General features: G+C 55.6%; 1 protein-coding gene and 1 non-coding gene across 7 annotated transcripts in view; both read right to left on the reverse strand.

Annotated features, from left to right (window-relative positions):
• Positions 1-8,802: 8,802 nt before the first annotated feature.
• Positions 8,803-25,491, reverse strand: part of AP1B1 (adaptor related protein complex 1 subunit beta 1) — an 89,669-nt gene continuing 72,980 nt past the window's right edge. For 3 of the 6 annotated variants that reach the window (XM_032394992.1, XM_032394993.1, XM_032394991.1), the window contains 12 exons: positions 22,918-23,016; positions 22,134-22,393; positions 21,090-21,291; positions 20,309-20,329; positions 19,611-19,754; positions 14,998-15,143; positions 13,058-13,187; positions 12,676-12,760; positions 11,858-11,944; positions 11,597-11,751; positions 10,907-10,915; positions 8,803-10,044 (listed from right to left, as the gene is read on the reverse strand). In XM_032394992.1, the coding sequence (XP_032250883.1) occupies positions 9,970-10,044; positions 10,907-10,915; positions 11,597-11,751; positions 11,858-11,944; positions 12,676-12,760; positions 13,058-13,187; positions 14,998-15,143; positions 19,611-19,754; positions 20,309-20,329; positions 21,090-21,291; positions 22,134-22,393; positions 22,918-23,016 (1,413 nt within the window). In that variant the 3' untranslated portion in view covers positions 8,803-9,969. The remainder of the gene's footprint in view (positions 10,045-10,906; positions 10,916-11,596; positions 11,752-11,857; positions 11,945-12,675; positions 12,761-13,057; positions 13,188-14,997; positions 15,144-19,610; positions 19,755-20,308; positions 20,330-21,089; positions 21,292-22,133; positions 22,394-22,917; positions 23,017-25,491) is intronic. The other 3 variants (XM_032394995.1, XM_032394994.1, XM_032394996.1) reach the window with 3 other exon arrangements.
• Positions 14,352-14,448, reverse strand: LOC116626082. The gene has a single exon (XR_004298166.1). It is a non-coding gene; the product is annotated as a small nucleolar RNA SNORD125 (small nucleolar RNA).

Here is a 25,491-nt window from a genome sequence, read left to right on the forward strand (position 1 = left end):
GAGGTAACCGCCGGCCCGCCCCTCCCCACCTCCCCCCTACCCGCCCGGGACGCTCCTCCCGGCAAGGGTCGCGGGAAGGTGACTGGGGCGCAGGGAGTCGGGGGAGGGATCCAGCCCCCTCCGTGTCCCGCGCTCCTCTCACCCGCTCCAAAATAGAAGTCCCTTCCCGCCCACGTCCGCGTCCGCTCCTCCAAACACTGCTCCCGCAAGCTGGCTCCAGACAATCCCAGCCCGCTGGAGCCAGGCCGCCCGGGTCGGATCTACAGCCCCAGCTGTGTGACCTTGGGCGAGTCTCCGCGCTGCGCCGGCTCTCTGCTCCGCAGCCATCAGACGCAGGCACCTTGCTTGAGATCCTACTACGTGCTGGGCCCTTTACTAAGCTGTTGCCTAGTGATCACTCAATCTACAGCCTTATCCTGGTTATCTCCGTTTGAGAGAGGAAAACAGGCCCGGGAGGGGGCTCTCCAAAGTTGGGGGGCAGTGGGTGGCCCCTGACGCACAGCCTGTGGTCTCCTCTGAGGAGCCCTCCCACTTTTGTCCTGCACACAGAGGTGAATGTCCAGCATGAAACAATATATCAGGTGGCCATCTAACAGGTGGGGCTGGACAGAGTGTGCTGAGTCTGGTACACACTGGGTCACAGAAGCTCAGCCCCGAAGCCCTGTCCCAACAAGGCTGAAAGATCCAGAAATTGGTCAGCATCACCTCTGTCACTGCTAAGGCCAAGTTTTCTCCACCTGTAGCCTGTAGCTTCCCTCGAAGCCTAAATTCCCCCCTCCCTGGAGCTAGTGAGAAGCTCCTTCACCATTACAGCTTGGAAAGTCTGTTTGTCCAGCCCCCATCCTCTGATTCTGCTTGCCTCCTCCCTGCAGAGGGGGGCTCTCCCGTTTCTCTGACCAGATGCACAGGTACAGACACCTCTATGTTTCTGCACTGACCAAGGTTTTCACTTGGGTGTCTCTTCAACAAGCATTCCCAATCTTAAAGCTCACCGGAGAGGCAGGGAGGGAAAGAGGGAAAAATCCTACCTTAGGAGAGTAGGTTCTAGAACACATGGGATCCAGGAATTGTAGGAGCGTAGAGTGGGAAGTGGAGGAGAGAGGGGAGCTTAACCCTGAAGTGAGGAGAGGGTGCATCCTCCAGGGAAGCAGGTGATGGCAACAGAAGGTTGTGTACTGGTTGTGTTTTCATCTTCCCATACTGGGCCTGCTTTCACTCTTCTCCTCAGCCACTAGGGAGCTCAGAGCCAGACTTGTGGCTACCTCTGGCAGGTGTTCCAGGTCTTCAAGCCCAGTGAGTGGGGGACTACTGGCTTCATCTTCCTTTCCTGCCATGATTCTTTCCCTTCACCCAACTTCCCCACTCTATAACATTTCAGATTTACGGGTTTTGTGAGCTGCCTCAATTCCTTTGGCGAACAAGGCTGAGCATAAATAAACTAAGCTCGCCTTCCGTTTTGGCATTCAGGAGGGTGCGGGGCTGACATCAGGACGGTCTTCCTTAAGGCCCTGGGTGGGACCTGCATCTCTGACTGGAGCACCCTCTCTTCTCGCTCCTTGGGAACAAGACCACCCTTGGGAGCTAGTTCTGCATGTCCTTCCTCCGGAAAACCTTCCTTGCTTCACTTTCTGACAGACTGCCTTACTGGGCAAGGCTTCTTTGGAACCAGCAAACAGGGCTGTGTGTGGGTGGGTGGGGGGCATCTCTGGGTCCCAGGGTGCTTTCTCAGTGCATGGTTTGCATGGTTTGGGAATGATGGAGGACACTCTGGACGGGGAATGTCCTAAAGCTCCTAAAAAGCCCTGCAGACCGCACAGGGGTGACCCATTCCCTAGGAAACTCGTGTGCCAGCACCCCTAGCAGCAGTCCCCATTTAGCAAGGGCCTGTGAGGTCCCACGCCCCGACCCATAGCTGCATGCTCACTGAGGCCCAAGGGTGCAAAGGTTTTCCTGAGATTTCTCAGGAGAGTGGTGGCACGGGCACTGGAACCCAAACATTGAGCCATCAGGTCTGACTATCTGAGCAGCCCAGGGACCAGAGGGCCTTCAGGAAAAGATCGGCTGAAGCCTGTGACCCCGTGGGAAGGGACTTTGAGGAAGCCCCTTTCATTCGTGGTGACTGAGCCGAGCAGTGATGGGAGTGGGCCGCCCAGGTGCCAGGCTTCCCAAAGACTAGCAAGCCAGAGAACTTGGGCTGGGATGTGAATTTCTAAGTTTCCCTCGGCGGTCCCCTCACTCCTTCCCCAAGGAGAGGCAGCCGGAGTGCTGTCTGTTGCACACGGCTCCCAGGCTCCTCACATGCTTCCCATTCGGTGCTCCAGAGAGCACTCATCAAGCATCCATACATCTGTTCCTGTGGAGCACAGGACCTGGTGCTGGGCCCATGGTGGCCAGGCTGGTTCCTGCCTGCCCTCTGTGGCTTGTGAAGGAGCCGGGCATGCAGCCAGGCACAGACAGATGGAAAGGCCTGGGGTCTCTGGGGGCTGAGGCGACCCAGGGGAGGCACCAGCCTACTGAGGTTGGGGGCTCAGGAAAGGCCTAATGCCACACCTAAGCTGAGCCCTGAAGGGTTAAGCCACAGAAAGTGGGGTGGGCTGGGAGGCTGTTGGGAGGCCCTGGGCAGGGGCAGGGCAGGCACCGGGTGGAGAATCGTGAGCCCACAGCCTCCTGATGCCAGCGTGCTGAGCACCGCCCTTCCCTGCCACCTGTGCTCACACAGCTTCTCCCCACCTGGCCCGATTCCAGCCCTTTCCTGGGGCTGAGCACCCTGGACTGCATCCAGCTCCCAGGAGCATTTGCTCCGGGCCCCACCCCGACCTTGCATCATGGTCTGTCCTGACCTTTAACACTTGTCCACAAGTCCACTTGTCCCAACAGTGACTCCCCTGAGCCCTGGATGGGGGGGTACCCCTCTCTCAGATGCTTGGCATATAGTGGGTCCTTGGTCATCCTTATAATGCCACCCACTGAGTGTAGTGGTCAGCCTCTTGAAGGCCCTCAGGACACGAGGAGGCAGCACAGAGTGGGGCTGCGTTTGAGGTCTCCTCCCAGGAGTGTGTAATCTGCGCAAATTACTTAAACTCTCTAAGCCTGTTTCCCTCTCCATAATGGGATAACAATGGTCTTGACTTCACACAGTTGTGGGAGGAGATGAGATAAAACGGAGAAAAAAACAAGATAATTTAGTAAGGTGGGAGGGGTAAAAGATTTGTACATATAAAACAATTTCATTTTTATATGCAAATAGCTACTAGTTACAAAACAATGGAGGGACATGTGTGTCTACACGGGTAAGTGTGCACACAGATATTTCCTAGCTCTGTCTGCTGAGAGGTCCTAGAAGTGCTAGCCCAGGAGCAACAAACACACCTAGCACTTAGATCTTGGTTTCTAAGGCCACTCGCCAATGAAAGGCACCATGCTCCTCGGAGAAATGGCTGATGCTAGGGTCGGGGCAGGACAAATACAAGATGAGCCTGGAGCATCTTGTAATGCCAGAAAGCAAGGAAGCCGCAAAGTAATGAAAGGATGGGCCACATCAAAGGGACGCAGAGGCTACCCGAAAGAGCTCCCAATGGCCAAATCGGAACAATGTATGCAACAAAATAAATAATGCACTTTTGGATTAAATCCAAATTGGAAAATAAATATCCATTAGTCCAGACTGATATAAATGACTGAATTAATAAATAAATATGGGAGAAGAAACCAATTCTTTCCTACAGAAGGATTTCAAGTCATTCTGTAGCTACTCCCTGCCCCCACAATCTTTCCCAAGTGTAGGCTGCACTTAGTGACTTGCTTCTAAAGAACAGACTAGGGGAAGGGGAAGAGAGTAACTCCACAGTGGAGAAAGGTGGAAACACGACCTTGGCCAAGTGATCAGGCTAATGTGACAGTGATAGACCGATGTTGTGTGCCCCTGATCTGATGTAACAAAGAAGGGCAACTCTCTGGTCTTAAACCCACAGCCCTGTCTAACCACGAGAAAAACATCAGACAGACCGAAATTGAGGGCTAGTCTACAACATACCCCACCAGTACTCCTTGAAATTGTCAAGGTCATGAAAAAACAAAGTCTGAGAAACTGTCACAGATTAGAGGAGCCTGAGGAGACATGACAACCACATGGAATGTGGGATCTGGGAACAGAATGAGGACATGAGTGGGTAAACTAGTCAAATCTGAATAAAGTCTGGAGTTTAGTTTACAAATTATATATTACATAACTTATTTTATAAATATATATTATTCTTTTTTTAAAAAAAGATTTTGACAGAGAGAGAGAGAGAGTATGAGCAGTGGGAGCAGCAGGTAGAAGGAGAAGCAGGCTCCCCACTGAGCAGGGAGCCTGATGCGGGACTCCATCCTGCGACTCCAGGATCATGACCTGAGCCGAAGGCAGTCACTGAACCAACTGAGCCATCCACGCACCCAAGGACAAACTAGTTTTAAAGTTCAATTGGGACAAAGAGGGTGAATAAGAGGGCACTAAAAATATAGAAATATAAAGGTACAATACTTTTTTTAAAAAATGCAGTGGCCAATGAATAGACAAAATTTTCTGTGGCAGAACAGGGTCCACAAAAGCACTCATATACATATGGAAATGTAGTACATGTTACAAATGACATTTCAGCTCTGTGGGGAAAAGATGAATTACTCAGTGAATGGTGTGGAGACAACTGGGTAACCATCTGGGAAAAGAGAAAGTTGGATCCCTACCTTGTCCCTAACATAAAGCCCAGATGGAACAGGATTGAAATGCACAAACGAAGATCAGACAAGCACCAGATCAGGCAAGTATAAAAGAGATTAAAGGAAGATAGCATACAAAAACAATTTTGGCATGGTAAAGTAAAAGACTGTAACAAAATGGGGAGAAATAATGACAGATAAGAAGAGGACCAATAATTATACAAATGGGCAAAAAATATGAAATATGAATATGAAGCAGCTCACAGAATAGGACATGCAGGGGCACCTGGGTGGCTCAGTCAGTTAAGCATCTGACTCTTGATCTCAGCTCAGGTCATGATCTCAGGGTTGTGAGATCGAGCCCTACATCGGGCTCTGCACTCAGTGCAGAGTCTGCTTGAGATTCTCTCTCCCTCTCCCTCTGCCCCCAACCCCCACGCGTGCGCATTCACGCTCACTCTCAAATAAATCAATAAATAAAATCTTTTAAAAAAAGAGAATAGGGGGGTGCCTGGGTGGCTCAGTCGTTAGGCATCTGCCTTCGGCTCGGGTCACGATTCCAGGGGTCCTGGGATCGAGCCCCGCATCGGGCTCCCCGCTCAGTGGGAAGCCTGCTTCTCCCTCTCCCACTCCCCCTGCTTGTGTTCCCTCTCTCACTGTGTCTCTCTCTGTCAAATAAATAAAATCTTAAAAAAAAAAGAGAGAGAATAGGACATGCAAATGGCTTGCAAACACACAAAAGGAGGCACATTGAAAACACAGTAAGCGGGGCGCCTGGGTGGCTGTCATTAAGCGTCTGACTTCGGCTCAAGTCATGGTCCCAGGGTCCTGGGATCGAGCCCCGCATCGGGCTCTCTGCTCAGCGGGAAGCCTGCTTCTCCCTCTCCCACTACCCCCTGCTTGTGTTCCCTCTCTCGCTGTATCTCTGTCAAATAAATAAAATCTTAAAAAAAAAAAGAAAACACAGTCAAGTACCACTCTTCACCATCAGTTTGGCACACATCTGTACACTGGGTTGTCTGTGACGGTATGGGGGAACGGAGGCATCTCACTCCTGGCTGGCTGGAATGTAAATTGGAGAATTTTTAGCAAGAGCTATCAAAATTATGAGCGCACCTACCTTTGACCCAGCAACTTGTGCCTGAGGAATTTATCCATGTATGAAAGTGAATATTCTTTGCAGTATCACTCGTACTAGCAACACCCAAGACCAACTCAATGGGCATTGTGGGGCTTCTGGTTTGGGATGGTACCTCCATTCGATGGAAAACCACACAGCCATTATAAAAAGGCATGAGGACGCTCTCTGTAATGGGCTGATAATCTAGAAGTCTCCAAGATAGAATATGGTGCAGATCGGGGTGTATTCCATGCTACCCATTGTGTATAAAAGGGGAAAAAGCCGTATTAGACATCTTTGAGTCTCTTTGGAAGGTAACATTGGTTCCTTTGCAGAGAGGAATGAGGAGTAGGATTTTTCACTTCTTTTTTTGCCTTTTGGATTTTGAGCCATGTGAATACATTGCCTTCTCAAAACAAGAAGTACAATTTAAAACAGAAAATGCTATACTCTCCGGTCTAGCAATTCTGGAGCTAGATCCTACAGCTACATCTGTTGCCCATGAGCAAGGGCGTATGTAGGCAGATATTTACTGCACTGTTGCTTGGACTCACAGAAGATGGAAACAGCCCGAATGTCCGTCCATAGGCACCAGCTAATGGCAGCCTGTTCACACAAGAAATTCTGAGGTGGGTCTGTTTATACTGATAGGTTAAGAAAAGCAGAGTGCTGGTAGTATCTGGAATGTGCTGCCATTTGTTTGGTAAATATCTCTGTGGATTTGCTTCTAATCTAATACAGAATATTCCTGAAAAAAAACCCCGAATCTAGCAACAAAGTTTGCCTCTAGGGAGAAAAACTAAGAACTGAGGAAGGGTGGGAGGGATCTTTTGTGTGGCTTATCCTTTACCAATGGTCCAGAATCTAGCCCTCTCCATAGGAAAAAAAATTTTAAAAAGCAAACCACTAGCTGAAGATAAAGAAAAGAAAATGAGGTCACCCTGCAGGCCTTAGCCCAGTGTCTGGCACACAGCGAACCCCTCAGGCTCCTGGCTGAATTCCCTGCCTGGCTGGGAAGGCTCAGAACCTCGGCAGGATGCTAAGGCTCCCGAGAGGTGTCAGGCCCTGAGGGGGCAGGCCCGAGCACGTCAGGAGCAGGCAGTGTGACCTGAGGAGAGAGAAGAGGCACATGATGGGTCCTCAGTAAGGTGGGGGGAAACAGGGAAGCCGAAGGGCACAGAGTTGGGACTGACTGGCTATCCCCTAAAGCACGTCTCCTAAAGGCCTGGGCCTTAATGGTGCCCCTGGGTGCTTGTTTTTCTGATGCAGTGATGTGGGAAGGCCCAGGCTTGGGGAACTGGGAGTGAGCATGCTCTCTGCCTCGGTTTCTCCTTTTTTTTTTTTTTTAGATTTTATTTATTTGAGGGGCGCTTGGGTGGCTCAGTTTGTTAAGTGTCTGCCTTCGGCTCAGGTTATGATTTCAGAGTCCTGGGATTGAGCCTGGCATTGGGCTCCCTGCTCAGCAGGGAGCCTGCTTCTCCCTCTGCCGTTCCCCCTGCTTCTGCTCTCTGACAAACAAATTTTAAAAATTAAAAAAAAAAAAAAAGACTTTATCTGAGAGAGAGAGAGAGACAGAGCATGAGTAGAGGGGAGGGGCAGAAGGAGAGGGAGAAGCAGACTCCCTGCTGAGGAGGAAGCCTGACCTGGGACTTGATCCCAGGACCTGGAGATCATAACCGGAGCCGAAGGCAGATGCTTTAATCGACTGAGCCACCCAGGCGCCCCTCTCTCTGCAAGTGTTAAGACTCTGCTGGGTCCCATCATGCCAGGTGCCCTGTGAGTGGCAGAAAGGCACAATCATGGTCAGGTCCTGCCCACAATGGCCTGAGGCCTGAGCACAGCTTTACACGAGGGCAAACCCCAGGTGCTCCATTCGAGCAGGCCAGACTTTCTCCTCACCCCCAGCTACGTGGTCCTGGACCTGTTCACCCAACACCACTCCACTGCGGACAGCTTTTCCTGCACAACTCCGCCCTCGGTGGCAGAGGGGTGGGGAGCCGTGACCCTGGCAGTGCACGCACAGGGCTCTTGGGTGGGAGCCAGGCCCCCAAGCAGTCAGGAGCAGCAGGTGACAATGCAGGCCAGGGCGGAAGTCTCCTCCAGGGCTCCAAACCCCTCTCCTCTGGTCCACAGCCGGCGGTACTCCAGCTGCATCAGTGAAGGGTCTTCTGAGCCCTGGACTTCCAGGTAACCTGGATTGTGCCATCAAGGGATTTAGCTGGCTCTAGACTTTTCAGCTCCGGGGGTCAGAGGTGGGGCAGTGGAGGGCCAGGTACTCCTGCTGATGCGCTCTTCTTCCAGCCCCCCAGCGCTAGAAGGCAGCAGTGGGTCAGAGTGGGCAGTGCAGGGAAGGGCTGGGCTGAAATGGGGTGAGGGCACCCAGGCTGCTCCTCCCTTAGAGGCAGGCTGAAGGTCCCCGGGCCACCAGGCACTGAGAACCACAGGCAGCTTTGCCATCAGGGCCCTGCCCAGGGTCTGGCTGCCCTCCCCTGGGATCCAGGCCAACGCCAGCACTGGGCCACAGGGGATGTCCTTGGTGGCAGCTGGGTGGGCGCCAGCTTAGTAGCCCCACTCAGCCGGCTGCAGATTCAGGGTGGAGAGGAGCCTGCCCAGACAGGCCTGGTGCCCCGCCTACCCGACCGTTCCCTCTCTCCTGCAACGACCCCCCCACCAGAGTACCTCCCCTCGGCTCCGAGGAGCCTTCGTGATGGCAGGGAGCGGAGGAAAACCAAAACAGAAGTCAGCCCTCTCGGCCAACATCAAAAGGCGAGACAGCTGGGTGGAGTTCCGATCAAGGGCAGGAGCGGTGCCTGGGAGACCAGCAGGCCTCAGAGGTCTGTTTTTAAGGACAGGGTAGAGGGAAAGGCGCTGTCCTCAGAGTGCCAGGGGAGGGGCTAAGCACACAGCTCGAGCCCTTGATCCTGGACCCAGGACCCCACCCACAAGAGCCTCAGGACCTGACACACTGGCCAGGGACACGCTTGATGTCATCATTTTTATTCACTTTCTCTTTTTGAAAATAAGAGTAAACATACATTATATATATGTGTGTGTATATTATGTATACTGTAGTATACATATATATGTATATGTATGTGTATGTATGTATACTATGAATATTACAGTTACTGCAGGGATCAGAAAACAATCCTCCACCACTCGGAGGCAATTTTCAGTTCTGACATTTAGTGGAGGGGGAAAAAAGTGTCCGTGATTGCCAAAAGCAGAATCTTTATTATTAAACAGCAGTACAGGAAAACCTAATGCTCTGTCCGACACAACTGAAATCTGGGAGGCCAGGGGGAGGGCAGCAGACACTAAGGAGAAACCCCAAAGAAACCCCAGATGGGAAGCACCCCGCTCACCCACGTGCCCCATCCCTCAGTCCTGCCTCTGCTCCAGGAACCCAGGGGACGCCAAGGACTATATTGTAGGCAGTCACCGTCTTCAGGGGCAAGAGAAGGAGTGGGGCAAGTGGGTGTGTGCAACTGCCGGGGAGCAGAAGCCTAGGCCGGGGCTTTGGACGTTTCTGCCCATCTTGCCTGTATGGGTCAGTGCTCAGGAGGCTGAGGCCCGACTGGCACAACCACAGGGGCCCAGCCTGGGTGGATGCAGAGAGGGAGGGTAGGGGTGTAGGCCCCAGGAGCCCCAGACCCGACAGAGGGGCTCTCCTGGCACACCAAGGGACTCCACACACCAGGACAGCCTGGCCCAAGAGCGGGCATGGGGAGGCCCTCTAACGCTGACCCAAGAGAGACTGAGGGGCAGGGGGCTTCATGAGAAGCCAGGAGCCCGAGGAGGGAGCCACACAGTCGCCCTTCAGGCATTGGTCGGGAAAAGGAAGAGAAGAACCCTGGGTCTGCCTGATCAGCTTCTGTGGCCTCTCTGGCTCTATTTCCTTTGGTCCCCTCCTCACCTGACCCTGTCAGCAGCAACGGAAGAGGGGAGTCCCCGAGCACAGGGGTACACTGAGATTTCACTTCAGGAGGAATGCTGCCCTGCCCTGAGGACCCACGCGGGCCCGGCAGTCAGGACCAGAACTCCATGGTGGCCAGGAGCCTTGCTCAGCCTCTCCAGAAAGGAGGTGCTGCCACTCCCAGGGACTCCTTGCTGGGGCTGGCAGAAGGCTGGGGTGGGCACTGGATGGGGCCTCAGTTCTTGAGGATGGTCTCGTAGGCCTGGTACACGTGTTGGGACACCTCTGGCGCTCGACATTTCAGGGACAGCTGCAGGCGGAGAGAGGTCAGGGGATGGAGAGGGCTCAAAATTCCCCGGGCTCCTCTCTGGGGCTGGGAAGGAACCCAGGGAGGGAGGAGAGAGCGAGAGCCAGATGGAAGAGTGTGGTGCGCACATGTGGCCTGCTGGTGGCGCGGCTGGGACAGCTGTGTAGTAAAGCGGAGGGGGTGGCTGCCACGGCCAGCTGGGTGCGGACCAAATATACTCGCAGCCCACACACCTGCCGTCAGCCCAGCCCCCGCGGGCCTCGCAGTGTGAATCATGAGCTGGTGGCCGGCGGGGAGGGCCCGGTCCCCGGCCCACAGAGCTGCTGGGGCCCCTTCCCCCCTGGGAAGGCCTGGGGTCTCCGAGGAGGTATGGGGGCTGAGAGGGCGCAGGCCTCTGCTTGGAGAGATGGGGGCGGGGCATTGGGGAGTCTTCCTGGGTTCCGGCACACGCGGTGTTGCCGCAGCGGGAGCCGAAGAGCGGGCAGAGGAGAAGCAAGTGCCACCAGCACTTCTGCCAAAATCACTGCTGCCCCAGGGGGCAATGAGGAAGGGGAGGAGTGCATGGCGCTCCGGAAGCCGGCAGTGGTGGCCCTGCGGGGCCCCGATCTCCTCTGAAGGGCTCTGTGTGTGCTGTGCGTGCTGTGAAGTGGGAGTACCAGCTCCTCAATCGGGTTCACCTGGTTGGGAAGCTCTGGGGTGCTCCGTGCCTGCGGCCTGCACGCATGGCTGCCCGGCTTTGGGGAGCGGCAGGGGGAGGCGGGGCTAGGAGAGGCAGGGTGCACTGGAGCCAGGCCAGGAGATGGGCTGTGCAAATGTGGCTGGGGAGGGTGGAGGGGAAAGAGGAAGAGAAGAGCAATCTGCTAACCTCCAGGTCCTGCACCACGGGCACCAGCAGGGAAGGTGGGCATGCAGCAACCAAACACAGGGAGATGGAAGTTACCACCGCCGAAGCCGCTGCCGCAGCCCCCTCCCCACCTCAGAGCCAGCGCCGCCAGCAGGGCCCGGGGAGCAGCGTCTGGAGGGCCACGCCTGCCAGAGACCAGGGTGCAGGGGGAGAAGCAAAGCCCGGCGCTCTCTGGGGCCTGAACAGCAGCACGGCCGCCAGGACAACCACGCACTCCGTGGAAGCCATGTCCTGACTGCGGTCTGACACAAAGGCCGGGAAGGACACGGTGCTCGCCGGCAGCGCCCTCCCAGGCAGGCCCTCGGGCAAGGGAAGAGCAGGAGGAGGGCCAGGGCCTGGGCCCAGCAGTGCCATTTCCCAGTCAGGTGGGCCCTGGGCCATCTGGGCCACCTCACGGGGCCCAACTGTATAGAATTTTCTAGTCCAGCTCACTGTTTGGTGACAGTTTGGTGTCTTATCTGGGTAACCTGATGGGACTGAGTTGGAAGCGAGGGTCAGAATTCTGATGCTCATTCATGTCAGGTTCAACTGGGCTAGAGCGCACCCCATCAGACTGACCCCTGGTCCGGGAAGGAGACAGGGAAGGAGAGGCTGCCCGGAACATGGAGGTAGACACGCCAGGGCTGGCAGGGCAGGAGCGGGGACCCTCACCGTGAAGCTGGGGTTGCCCGGCTGGATACGCAGCTCCGCCAGCACCCAGATGCCGTTGGTCAGCTTCAGGGACTGGTAGAGCATGTCCTGGCCCTCCACGTTCCTCTTGGCGACCGTGAAGATGTTGCTGCTCTGTAGCCTGCTGCTCACAGCCTCTGAGAGTGAGAAGGGCCCCCAGTCAGCGGTGGGAGAGGGCCGGGGGTACAGGTGAGGGGCAGTGTGGGCGGGGTGGGAAGGCGGGGGAGGGCTGGAGAGTCCTACCCGCATTGAGGGGGCAGTCTCTGATCTGGAACTGGGCTTCATTTTCATTGGGAATGTCCTTCCACGTGGCCAGGAACATCTGCCGGTCTGCGGGGGGCCAGTGTAGAAGACAGGACCCTGATGAACCTGGGGCCCCACTCAATAACATCCAGCAAGAAATGGGTCTTTTGGGGGTGCCAACTTGAAGCCGAAGACAGGCACTAGCTCTGCCATGGCCCCCTCCTGCTTCCCTGAACAAACGTTCAGCTCTGTGAAAGCGGCCACCAGGGCTGCTCCCAAAAGATCCTGGGCTTCCTCCTCCCCGCCTCAGGCCTTAAATCTTCCTTCCCAGTACCCACATATGCACTCCCACCTGCTCTGGCCCAAGCAGCCTGCTCGTTAATCACAGCCTGTGTCACAGGGCTTCTGTGGTGACCGAGAGGTGACGTGGGCAAAGTCCTTTGCTCAGCTCTGAGCTGGCAGCCCTCCTGGCATGGGGATGAGTCTTCTTAGGGGTTCCAAGCAGCACACAGGAGATGGACATCGAGTGTGACATGGTCTGGGCTCCCCAGCTCGGGAGGCCGTGGGAGGACTGTCTAAGGACTATGGGCAAGGCGGAGGGGCGGGCAGAGCAGAATTCAGGAGTGACACAGCTCCCGCATGGCATGGCCCCCACTGCGGGACAGAGCTGGCCACACAACACCCAGCGGTCCTTGATGGAGGTGTGACCCTGACCCTTGCCTCAGGCTGCGCAGAGGGGCCAGCGACTCACAGACTCCACTGTGGGACCAAGCCAATCGTTACATTCCAGGGACTCTCGGGGCACCCTCAGGACTCACCCATCTTCCCGTCCTCCACAAAGAGGATGTGCAGTGGGTACAAAGTGCTGAAGTAGAAGACGTCAATGTTGTTCTTCACGGCCACCTAGGAACAAGGCCACCCAATCGGTCCCTGATGCTTGATACCACCTGTGAAGCCCCAGGAAGGGCCTGCTCCCTGTGCCTCCACCTGAGCAGGTTCCCTCACACACCTTCCCTGGTAACCACGCCCCTCCGTCCCCTCGGATCAGGTCTCCCCTGCCAGATCTCTGGCGAAGAGCACAGCTCCAAAGACACACCCCTTTGCCAACAAAGGCCAGGCCCCGGACCCCTCCAGCAGGCTCCTCCCCTGTGGTAGGTGGGCAGCTAAGGAGTGGGGTGCTTAGCCCTGCCTGGAACACACCTGGAGGTTGTTCAGAGGCTCCATCTTCATGACCGAGCCCACCGTGTTGAGAGGCAGGGATATCTCCACAGTCTGGTTGGGGCTGAGTGGTGCGTGCACCTGGAGGGGGGCAGCAGGGGCCAGGCCGAAGCTGGGGAGAGAGAAGCCCCCGCGGGAATGGCAGGGGGAGCAGGTGCTGACGTGGGATGGGTGGGCTCCTCAGGCTCCAGAGCTAGGGCAGCAGTTGGCAAGAAGCCTCTCCAGTAAGCTGGCGTCACCTGAGCTCTAGGCCCAGGATAGATGGACAAGTTCCTGACCCCCACTCTCAGTGGCTGTGTGGACAGGAGGAATGAGCCCTGGGCCAGCTGTAGGCCTAAGGCTATCTCGGCTCCACTTTCTCTTCTGGGCTACGCACCGAGCAGGCCCAGGTGAGCATGGCCTTGCTCTGTCCTGCACTTGAGAAGCTCCAGCTAATATCAGGGGCCTGAACTATTAGCTGCTTCTAACTGAAGACTCTGAATGCCCAAGTTTCTGCTACCAATCCCCATCTTCCAAGAAGGATGTGACCAACCCAAGCGAGACACCAGGTTTTACTGTCTGGGCTAGAACTGGCCAGAGATTCAGGAAAGCCCTACTTCTTAGTAAAGTAACACGTAGGTAAATCAGGAGGGGAGGATCCCCAGAAGCATGACACACAGGACCATAAAGCGACAGCTCACTGTGCCCAGGTTGGGCATTTGATATTATACCAACTCCTACCCTCATAAAAACAGAGAGAGGTATACATTCTCTCATCTTCCAAGACATGGAAACTTGGAGGGGCAGGCCTGTGCTCAGACCCTATGGGATGAGTAGCACTGCTGAGATCCAGAGCTTGAGCTGCCTGACCTGGCCTGCACTCTGCCCACGATGGGACTCAGACCTGCCTGGGACATGGTGGGAGACGATGTGGGGAACCCCAGGCCTCTGTGGTGGCCCACTCTTCAGGCTTTCCTGGAAGATCCCCAGAGCCTGCTGTGTGATCCTGGGCAAGGCATTGGTCCTCTCTGAGCCCAGGTGTCATTATCTACTGAAAAGGGAAAAATGGCATTGACCTCACTGGGCTGTCAAGTAGCTCAAAGTAAGATAATACTTCTAAAGTCCTCGGCACAGGGCCTGACACCCAGGGCGTTGTCAGCACGCTCTAAGTCTGTTGTGAGTAATCGTCGAGACTTCCCCTTGGAACCTGGAGTGCTTCTATGAACTCTAGGGCCATCTGATGGTAAGTAGCAGAGCTGACAGAGGGTCAGGACCCACCGGCCTGCGGGCTCTCCCTGAGGAAGCAGCCCCTTCAGTCAACTTCTTAGAGGCTCAGTTTGCTCATCACTAGAGCCGCTCAGGAAGAAGAATCATCAGGAGAGGCTGCTTGGGTCCCCCAGAGAGCCCTGGCCTAGCTGGCCTGGTCCATGAAGACCCCAACGGTACCAGAGAGGAAACCTTCCCCAGGACTTCCAGAGCAGGGGACCTAGTGGGGTGAGGAGCCCGGAGCAGCACCACTCCCAGAGGCCCCGTCTGACGGTTTAAACCTGTGTCACAGGGGCTGGCTGGGAGGCAGGCCCGCTCCCCGTCAGCGCTCTTAGAGCTAGGCCCTGAGGTGGCAGCAACTTAGGCCTGGAGAGGAGGCTCCATCCTGTCATGTGGGGTGTTTGCCGAAGGCAGGCTCCTAGTCTGGAGCTGGGGATTTTTGTCAGCAAACACTCTTTGAGCAGTGGAGGAAGGCGAAAATAAGGGGAGACAACCTACCCCTCTGCCTGGTACTTTGGAGTCCACATAAAGAGGTCATGGGGAAGGGAAAAAAATCATTGCTCTAGAGAGTTTTGGCCTGAGATGCAGTTGTGAGGCACCAGACCCCCCAGAGCTCTCAGCCCCTGCCTGCGGTCACCAGCAAGGGCTCTCGTCACACTGGCCTTGGGAGCTCTCACCTGTTGCGATTAAACTGGATGGCAAAGTCAGTCATGACCTGTAGGGCCTTGTTGGTCAGCTGCAGGTCCATGGAGATGGAGCCCACCTGGCGGGTGAAGGTACCTGAAATCTCCAACCCCTTGGCCTTCATGGCTGGAAGCCACACCTGGGAAGACAGTGGAGAGGAGGCTTGTGTTTGCCACTTCCCTAAAAGTTAACAGCCCACCTGAGGTGATCCACCCCCCAGCCAACTCTTCTCCTTTACCGTCTTCTCTCCCTTTAGGGGCCTCCCAGATTGACCACACCTGCCTTTACCACTAGGAGATGGCCATGTGGATCTTGGGATGAGAGGAACAATCCTGCATGGCCTACGCAGGGCCACCACCACAGTGTGGCTGTGTATCTGAGCAGCGTGGTATAGAGAGGTGCTTGCTGTGCCCAAGGGCTGACGTGAGTCTTCAGAGATCCAAGAAGGAACACTCAGTAAGTAGTGGTGACAAAGGTGATGAGGTAAGTGGGCCCAGCCAGCCTCCTGAAGAGCCAAGTAGAGTCAAGAGGAGCCCAAGGGCATCCAGGGCCTCAGCCAGAGCCCGAGGCCTCCCTGGCTGTCACAATCTGTCCTCTCCTCACAGAAGGCTGGGCTAGCCTTTTCGTTGTAGAAACTGGGCTCACCAAGGACAGTACCTAAGAGAACCTCTTGCCTGGCAGGCCCTCTGCTGCTTGGCTGTCACAGGAGTCTCAGCTCAAGAGCCGCCTCCTCTGGGAAGCCCACACCTAGGTTCCTTCCCTACGTCCACGCTACCATGACATTTTAGCAGATAAATGCGAGCCTGCGTGTCTGTCTCCCCTGCACCCAGTCAGCTCTTTGAGGGAAGGGCTCTGCTTTTCTTTTTTACGTCCTTGGCTTAGAGCTTGCTGTGGCACGGGCATTCGGGCAGTGTTTGCAGAGCAAAAGAGCTTGAATTAAAGCCCCAGCCATGAAGGACATCCGCAGGCGTCATCCAGGGCCATGCAAATGCCTCTGAGGCCCTTATTCTCTCAGATCCCTCACAGCACCCCCCCACCTCCCCTCCCGCCAGAGGTCAAAAGGCCCAGGCCTCCTCGAGAGCTGCCCATGTGTCGGCGAACGTCTCACCGTCTCTCAAGGTGCCAACACCAGGAACCTCAGAGCTGTCTGGGTCCCCACCCTCAGCCGACCCCCAAGCCCCACCCCACAGTCACGCAGCCCGGGCCCGTCCCCACCACCTCCTCCATCTGCCGCCAGGGCCTCTGCTTCTCTCAGCAGGCAGCATGTGCGTCAGAGTCAGAGTCCACCAGGTAAGACAGCAGCCCCCGGGGCACCCCAATCCCTCCCCCTGCTCTCCACAGCAGCTCAAGTCATCTTCTAAAGTGCAAATCTGGGGACGCCTGGCGGACTCTTGAGCTCGGGGTCATGAGTCTGAGCCCCACATGGGGCAGAGAGATCACTTAAACCCCTCCAATGCTGTGACACTTCCACCGCCCACGGCCTCCATGTCCTGGCACCTGCCTCTGCCGGGCTTCGACTGAACCTGCTCCTCTGCCCCCTGCCCCCTGTCCCCTGTCTGGAAAGTGCTTCTGCAGGCCCACCCTCACCCCCACCGTACTCGCTAACCTGATCATCCTTTGTTTCCCTGGGACAAAGGTGTGAGGGCAGAATCACAGGGCTTCAGCCTCAGCTGAGACAGGCAAGCAGAGAGCTCCAAGCCCCCCCTCCACGGGCCACCTTTCACAGCTCTCGCAGAACTCTGTCACTGAGACTGGCTGCTGCCCGTGGGGACCTCTTTTCTCTTGGTCACCATGGCTTCACGGAGTCTAGCACAGGTCCTACCATGGAACTAACCCTCAACATTTACTGAAGGAGCCAAGGAAACGTCACCACCCACTGGTCCAAAGACATGAGGAACTCCCAAGCTCTTGCGCAGAAAAAGCCTCATTCCCTTGACCAGGAAGGTTGGAGAACACAGTTACCCCCACAGGTGTGGCGGGGAGAATACACATGGGACAAACCATTCCAGGCAGTCACATGGCTAGGAAAACGTAGATGACACACCCACACCCCAGAGATTCCTGTGTCTAAGATAATGGGGAAAGTCCTGTGTTGTAAGAACTCCTCTTCCAGGCAGCCTGCCCTAAATTCCTCTGACCAGGTGATCCCCTAACCTCTCATTTCTAGCACTCACTGTTGGTTCACCTATCTGGGCCTCCACTAAGAAAAAGCAGCGATGGGGCGCATGGGTGGCTCAGTCGGTAAACGTCTGCCTTAGGCTCGGGTCATGATCCCAGGGTCCTGGGATTGAGCCCCGCATCAGGCTCCCTGCTCGGGGGAGCCTGCTTCTTCTCTCCCACTCCCCCTGTTTGTGTTCCCTCTCTCACTGTGTCTCTGTCAAATAAATAAATAAAATCTTAAAAAAAAAAAAAAAGAAAGACAAAGCAGCGGTAGCATCCATTAAAATGAACACACACACAGAGGGCCAGCTCTGGACTTCATATTCCTGGCATCTCTGCAGTCCTGGCAAGGCCTGGTGCCCACAGGATTGCAGGAGTCTTTGCTGCTCTTCTGTCACTCGGTCCTGCCTTATGCCTGTTACATTGGGCTTTTAACACGTATGCGCTGGCCTCACGCACTGAGGCAGCCAGTCTGGGTAGTAATTAGTGATTCTGACAACCCAGGACACTAAGGCACACAGGACGTTCTCTAACACTGTGCAGCACGATCATATCGGGATCAGGAATGGGGGCTTTGGCGCCACCACCCTGCATTCAGTTTCGACTCCGTCACTTAGGCGCTATGTGACCTTAGGCAAAAGCATTCAAGATCTGTCAACCGCAGAGCAGGGAGAACAGCGCCATGAGGCTTCTGGCGGGATTCAGCGGGGCGGCTACCGAGCCCCGCACCTGCAGTCCCTGGCACATCGGCCCAGGGCTCTGGCCACCACCGCTGCAGGCGCGGCTGTCACACCTGGTGAGGCCAAGGCAGGTGCCAGCTCATAGCTCCCCAGGCCCAACCGAGAGCTCACCTCGCCCCTAAAGCCCAGCCGCGTCCTGGTCTGGGGAGGGGACCTTGGCAGAGAGAGAGGGGCTCTGGCTGGGAAGGAAGTGGCAGACACAGTGTCTGCCCCAAGCGTTGAGGGGGTCAGGCCAGGTCCATGCCCTCTGGCAGCTTCCTTGAGGCTGAGGCTGTGGCCCACACTGCGCTCTCCTCAGTGCCAGGCCCACATGTTCCTGCCTTGCAAACCCAGCTCTCCTCCCTCTCCCTCACCCCTGGCCATCCCACTGCTGGGGCCAGCATCCCTCCTTCCCCACCAGCCCCCACATCCTGCCAGTTCCACCTCCCGAGGAGCTCTCCAGTGCAGCCTTTTGCCTCCGCCCTCAAAGGTGCCCTTGTCCAGGGGCCATCAGTACACAGGAGTTCCTGCCGGTCTCCTCACTGGGCATCTTACTTCTGTCCTAGCCCTTCCAACCTGCCCGCCACGGTGTAGCCAACGCCATCTATCTCCAGTGCAAATCTGTTTCATCTCTCCTTAAAACCTTCTAACAGCTCCGCCGCACCAGGACTGAGAGAGACCCTCACGGCCTGGCAATGCGGACCCTGCCAGTTTCTTCCCTCCCTAATCTCTAGTCTAGGCGGGAGTCTTGGGGAGTACCAGGCCTAGGCAGCACGGTGGGCATCAATGGGGCAAATGCAGGTGGCATAATGGTGGGATCAGGGATGCTGGACGTGCTGCCGGAAGGACAACAGTCCCCTCAGTGAGCAACTCTCTTGCATCCCTGGAGTATGTCTTGCAGGGTTTCAACATATCCTGAAATTGCTGGGAACCCAACTATGGTGAAAATCAAAGAAAGCCTGTTCTTTGTTTTATGGGCCCTTGACTGGGAGTCAGTCACCATTTCAGGAACTAAAGGCACCACTAGCCACATGGTTCACAGCACCTGAGCTACAAATGCTAGGTGTGGCCATCGCGGTGACTCTACACTCCTGCCAACACCCGACAACTTCATCAGATCTTCCGGGGCGGGTGTACCCAAGCCTTTACAATACTAAAATGTATCATTTTATTTTCTTCCCTTTGTGTCTCCTTTATGAAGTGCTGGCGTCTTACTAATTTTGAAGTGATACATATAGGTAGGCTGCGCAGTCCACACATCTCCTTTGAGTACAGGAAACAAAGGACGCATTAGACAACGTCTATCATCAATAAGGGGCACCAGGTGGGACAGCCCTGAGAACTGCTGCTCCGACGAGATGGGACCTCTGCCAGTTCTCTGGGAGGTGCGGGCTCTCCCTCCCCTCCAGGCCTGGCCACAGGCTGTGATAGCCACCTGGAGCCTTCTCCCCCCCTTTCACCTAATTCTGACTTGATCCACAGGCCTGAGCTCCAGCAACCCTGCTCTGGGAGGTCTTCCCAGGCCCCCAGGACCAACCTAGCGTCTCTTCCCTGTGCTCCCAACAGCCCCTGGCTGCCCTCAGCATCGTGCTGGCAAACTGTTGCTCCTGGAGCCTATCCCTGTTGGCCTGAGCCGATTCCATGGAACAGGCCATTTAAGAAACCCAGACATCAATGAGTGTCTAACTTCCCTCTGCTCCTGCCACGGAAGGAGGTGTGGTACTTACTGCTTTGGGGGCCACATATGACCCTGACAGCGTGCCCACGCCACTGGTCAGGTCAAAGAGGTCACTCAGGCCACTGCCCATGGATGCTCCTAGGTTGGCTGGGACTGCTGCTGCTGGGGGTGCCACAAAGTTGGGGCCCCCAATCTGAAAAGGAAGGGAAAGGGGTCAGAGGCAGGCATTAGAGGTGGGGACATCAGGGGCCCGGCATGAGTGGAGCAACCCAGCACTTTAGAAAATGGGACGGGGCAGGAGGAGGGGCTGCGGGGCTGTTGTCACACCAGCTTGAAGTTGCAGAGCTAAGACAGGATGACGGGGGTGGAAAAGAAAGACTGTGCCCTCCCATGACCTGCAAGCCTCCAGCCTTAGGGGTGACCTCTGGGAAAGGGCTGCGACACGGGTAAACTAACCCACAGCCCACTGATAAAAGGAGTACCTGAGACCACTGCTGAGAGGCTGTGCTAAGCGGACAGGAGCACACCCTCTAGGATGTCACAGAGGGCCCGTGGAAACTGAGAGCATGGGTGATCCTCGGGATGACAAGGCAACTTTGTCTTAGGGTACTGAGGATGGGACACTAGATAGAAGGCCATGGCTCAGCAGGGAGGGATTGCTCTGACATCATCCACCCCTTGGGATGCTGGGCCAGGACTCAGCAAGAGCAGAGACAAAGGCTTGGTGGCACAAGGGTTGAACCATACCCCTTCAGGCTCATCCCCCATCTCCAAGCAGAAGCAGGCAGGGTGAAGAGAACAGGCAGCCACATGCAGAGAGAAAAGCCAGGAAATAAGACAGAGACAAGAGAGAGAAGGAAAGAAAAAATTAGTCACTGCTGCTCCACTGAGAGGAGTCTGGGGCAAGACAGTGCCAGGCTTAAGGGGGGGCCCGGACCATCTCCATGAAGGGCACTACTTCTGGGGCTTCACTCCACCACCCACGTCTTGTGCCATGGCCCTTCCTACCCTTTCCTATGTGATGCCTTGGGGACCTGAGCCAGACATGGCCAAGTGACAGGGGCTCTGCTACCCCCTCCTGCTGGCTCTACCAGCTGCCTGAAGTCCCAGGGAGATACCCAGTCTAGTCTTAACCACCCCCTTTCTACAGGGGAGAAGGGACTGTCCCTGACCCCTCATGGGCCTCTCAGGCCTCCTGGGCTGTTGCCCCAAGCTGGTGCAGGGTGTGAGAGTAAGTGGACACCGGTCTGGCTCCTCTAGCCCTACAGGCTCCAGATCTCTTGGGGCTCAGTGGCCCGGCAAGGGACTAAGTCCCGTGTCTGCCACATACTGTGCGCTCTTAGAGGGAAGGTCACCTGAACTCTTAAAGCCTCAGTTTTCTCCCCTTTAGATAGGGAGTGACACAGTCACCTTCGCAGACAGGTGTACCCTGAGGCCCTTGGTTGGTGAATGGCACAGACAGGGTGCTCAGTGATTGCTCCTCTGAAGGTCATTATCAATGTCATCCAGAGGGGGCCCCAGGACATACCAGGCTGTCGAGGCCTCCACCAAGAAGGTCCACAGCTCCCATCTGCACTGAGGAGGTGGCCAGGGGTGGGCCGCTCACCGGGGGGCCGAGGTCCAGGTTGAGGAGGTCACCCAGCAGGTCGCCCTGGGTGGGGATGACATCTGGCTGCTCACCAGAGGGCGCTCCGGCAGGGGCCGTCTCAGGGCTCTCTGTGCTCTCGCTCCTGTGACGACACAGGAGGGAGATGGTCAGTGGGGTGGGCGCTGGGCTGTTTCAGGGAGGTCAGAGTCCTCAGTCTCCAGGATAGGCACCTGGGTCTCCACACTGTTCCAGAAGGGCTATCTACAGGCCCCCTCCTCTTCCCCCTTCCCACGCCTGATCCATCTTTTTGCCTCTCCAGGAGATCCAGCATCATGGGAGTGAGTCAAGGGAAGGGCCCTCTGTATTTCCACCACTCAGAGCACTCTAAAGACTGGATGCCTGCCCTGGAGGACTGGGCACCTAGGCCAAACCAACCACCAGGGGGTGGCAGAGGAGGCTGAGAAGAACAGGGCTCTGGAATTAGAATCGGGTCTGAGCCTAGCTGTGCTGGCTGTGGGATGCTGCTCCAGGCCCTCAAGCTCTCTATCCTCTTGTCCTTGTATGTTAAACGGGGATACCTCCTAGAGCTATTGTAAGGATCAAATGAGGCCACCCCGGTAGGCAGTAAACATTCATTAAAAAGTCACTAGAACGGGGGCGCCTGGGTGGCTCATTAGGTTAAGCGTCCGACTCTTGATTTCAGCTCAGGTCATATCTCAGGTAGTGGGATCGAGCCCCACATTAGGCTCCACGCTCACTGTGAAGTCTGCTTGAGATTCTCTCTCCCTCTCCCCCTCCCCCCGCTCACGCCCTCTCTCTAAAATAAATAAATTGATTAATTAAAAAAAAAAAGTCACTAGAATGGTAATTTCCCTCAGACTCAGGCATGGCCAGGGGTTACCACATCAGGCCTGAGTGCCTGGGCTAATGAACTGGAAAACTAGGTGGGGAGGCCCAGCCTGGACACCGGCCCACTTCACTCACGAGGCAGTGCGAGGTGGCAGGCTCTTGTGCACAACGCCCCGGCCCCCCTCCACAAAGGCACTGGGAGGCTTATGGTAGACGGACGCCAGGGTGCCAATGTAGCAGATGAGCTCGTCCAGCAGTGTGGGCTCAATGAGGTCCGTCTCTTCAGAGATGAGTGGCTTCTCAGCCAACACCACCTCCTTGGCAGCCACTGGGTCCGTGGAGAGCAGACGCCAGTAGATGTAGCCACGGTCCCGCAAGTCCGGGTTATCAGAGTCCTTAAGCAGTGGGAGGTGATGAGAAGCATATTAAACTCAGAGCAGAGCAACTAGCTGAGAAGAAAGGAGCTCCTCCCAAAACCCCACGACCCAGGCATGGTCACAGCGCTGGCCGACGACACTGATTCTGAGAGTCCCATGAACCTGTCCCTAAACATGGCCTGGCCCCTCAATTTCCTCCCCTAGCCCAGAGTTAAACAGTACATTCCCACTCCTGTCCCCACTCCTCACTCCCCTCCAAAATCTGCCCTCCCTGTCCTACAAATCCTCTGGTTCTCCTGGACCTCCCTCCCCTCTTTTGTTTGCAGTCTGTCTCAACTTCACCACCTGACCCACTCCATCTTGATTTATCTGTGACTGAGTTCCCTGAGCAGAAATCCTGGATCACTCTTGGGCCAATCCCTCAGTGAGGCCAGTCTTAGGGGCAGGACCTTGGCACAAAGTTCTGGCTGGCTCCTTGGACCAAAGTGCGCTCTGTGGAGTGAGACCTACATGGGGCGCAGCAGAGAGGCTGGGGCACTGACCTGAGTGGCCAAGCTGAGGACCTGCTGCACCAGCTCCTGGGTCTCTGTAGGCTTCTTCAGAAACAGTTTCACGATGGCTGTCAGTAGCTGTAGCTGGACCTGTGGGAAGACAGAGAGGTGACAAGGAAGAAGTAGCAAGGGCTTCATGTGGGAATGGGAGGAAACCAAATGAGGCCTTAAAAGACGGAGAAGGGCATTTTTTAAAGGCCCTGGAAGCTGAGAGCAGCTTTCCTAGGTTTGGAGTTGGCCACAGCACAGACTAAGGCCAGGGGGCTGTCGGTAGTGCTGAGTAGGCTGGACCTTGGCATTACCACTCAGGAAGGAGCTGGCCACGACCATTTGGCAACCCTACCCTAGGGTCCCAGGAACCTGTCCGGGCGCCTAGCCTCACAGTGCCTTAAGGAGTTCGCAGCTTAAGAAAGCAACATGTGTAGCCGGTGTGCTTCTTAAAAGGACCATCTGTCAACAAGCGGAGATGGTGCCAGCGACGGACTGCGCCAGGAGGGCCCACAGAGTCAGCCAGTCACTGAGGAGCAGGGCTTCTACCAGAAGGTGGGAACCACTCCTGCCCAGCCCTCGTCTCTCACCCTGCTGCTGCTGCCTTCACCTGATCATGTGTCCTGCTGCCCTCAGCCTGGCCAACATCTTCTCACCCCTCGGAGCTCATGCTGTCCCCAGCACCCCCACACTTCTGCAGCCTCCTGTACTCCCTCATCAGCACTGCCCCACAGTATTAGAAATGCTTTCCAGCCACCAGCCTGTCCTGTGAAGACAGCCCTCTGAGGGCAGAGATCATGCCTGTCACAGCTGTATCCCTGGTTATTGCTCTATCGAGTGTCCAGTGCAGGTACTTGCTAACTCAAAAAACATCTCTGAAAGAACAATTCTCTGCACATAGTCCTTCCTTAGCCACATCTCACTTTTGCCAGTCCTGGGACAAGAGGGCAGCCTGAGGCTCCTGAGCCAGGGCTGTGCCAGGGACAGGCCTGTGGCAGGAGGGAAGGAACTGGGCGTGGTCGGCAGGATGAAGGTACACAGAGTGGGCTAATAGCAGGAGGCAAGATGGAGGAGATGTGGTCTGTTTCTGGAATCAAGCAATCCAGAGTCCTTGTCATTTAGTTACATGTGGGCCAACAACAGAGGAGCAGTGGGCTGGCTACTGTCAGGGTAGGAGGCAGCCCAGGGACTGGCTTCTAGAACCTGGCTACAGCCCCTGGCCAGGGAGTCCAGGGGATGCCATTTATCCTCATTTGGTGGGGAGAAGGGTGGCCTGCTTCAGGAGGTTCTTGTGAGCTCACAAAATCACAACTTATGACTGCTGACTTTGAAGCCAGAGTTACATCACACCTCATTTGAACGTGACTCTGGACAAGTCATACAACTTCTCTGAGTCCGCTTCCGCATCTATAATGTCAGTATAAATACCTCACAGGTTTAATGGAAGAGTCCATGAGACAAGAACTGTAAACAACCTATCGTGTATTCTGCTCAATACACACCACCTGTCACCATGGCCATCAATATGACCATAGCCAGCACACAGGGATTCTTTACTGAGTCCTCCTCAACCCAGGTCAGCTGGCTGCCTGGCATCATTCATTACTGTCGGGTTTGCTACACCGCCTAGGAACTCGGGCCACCAGCCCGAGTCCTCCCGCCCCTGACCAACACACCGATACCCCGCGTGTCAGCCTGCATGTTCAAGGCAACCCTCCTGCAACGATGCCACTGCCCGCCATCCAGACGGGCGAGACGAATGCTGGACTGACACACCACCCTAGGCAAGAGTTTCTGAGCTCCCTGCCCATGGCTGGAGAGGCCTAGGAGCCCAGGACAAGGGGACTCAAAGAGACCATCTGAAGTTCGTTCCCTGGGGCGCCTGTGTGGCTCAGTTGGTTGAATGTACAACTCTTGATCTCGGCTCAGGTCTTGATCTCAGGGTCATAAGTTCAAGCCCCGTGTTTGGCTCCACGCCCAATAAATATATATATAAATAAAATATAAATAAATATAATAAATAAATAAAGTTCCCAAACTGCAAAGCACTAAACAAGTATTCTTATAAAAACTTTGAATGATGGGGCGCCTGGGTGGCTCAGCTGGTTAAGCATCTGCCATTAGCTCGGGTCATGATCCCATCGGGGAGCCTGCTTCTCCCTCTCCCTCTGCTGCTACCCCCGCTTGTGCTCTCTCACGCTGTCTCTCTCAAATAAACAACAAACTTTGAATGGTGTTGTGAACCCAGGAGGCACAGGGAGCTGGCCAGTGAATTAAAAGCACCATCACCCCCTTCCAGCAACCTTGTGCAGAGCACTGGAGTGGCCAGTTTATACACATCATCCAATCAGCTTTGCAGCAACCCCGCGCTGGAGACAAAGAAACTGGCTTGGCAAGTTTAACTTGCTCCAGGCCACCCAATGGGGAGGAGCATAGATTAGATTGTTTCCTCAAACCAGGCTCCTGCTCAAGCTTTCCCTTGTCCCACTTCTCTAAGCCTGGGCTCTCCAGCAGGCTTTGCCCAAGGGGGAAGTGGGTACAAAAGTATATGGGCAGAAACACCTCCCAGAGGACATC

The sequence above is a fragment of the Phoca vitulina genome, unplaced genomic scaffold (assembly GCF_004348235.1).
Source record: "Phoca vitulina isolate PV1807 unplaced genomic scaffold, GSC_HSeal_1.0 scaffold82, whole genome shotgun sequence".
Taxonomy (NCBI): domain Eukaryota; kingdom Metazoa; phylum Chordata; class Mammalia; order Carnivora; family Phocidae; genus Phoca; species Phoca vitulina.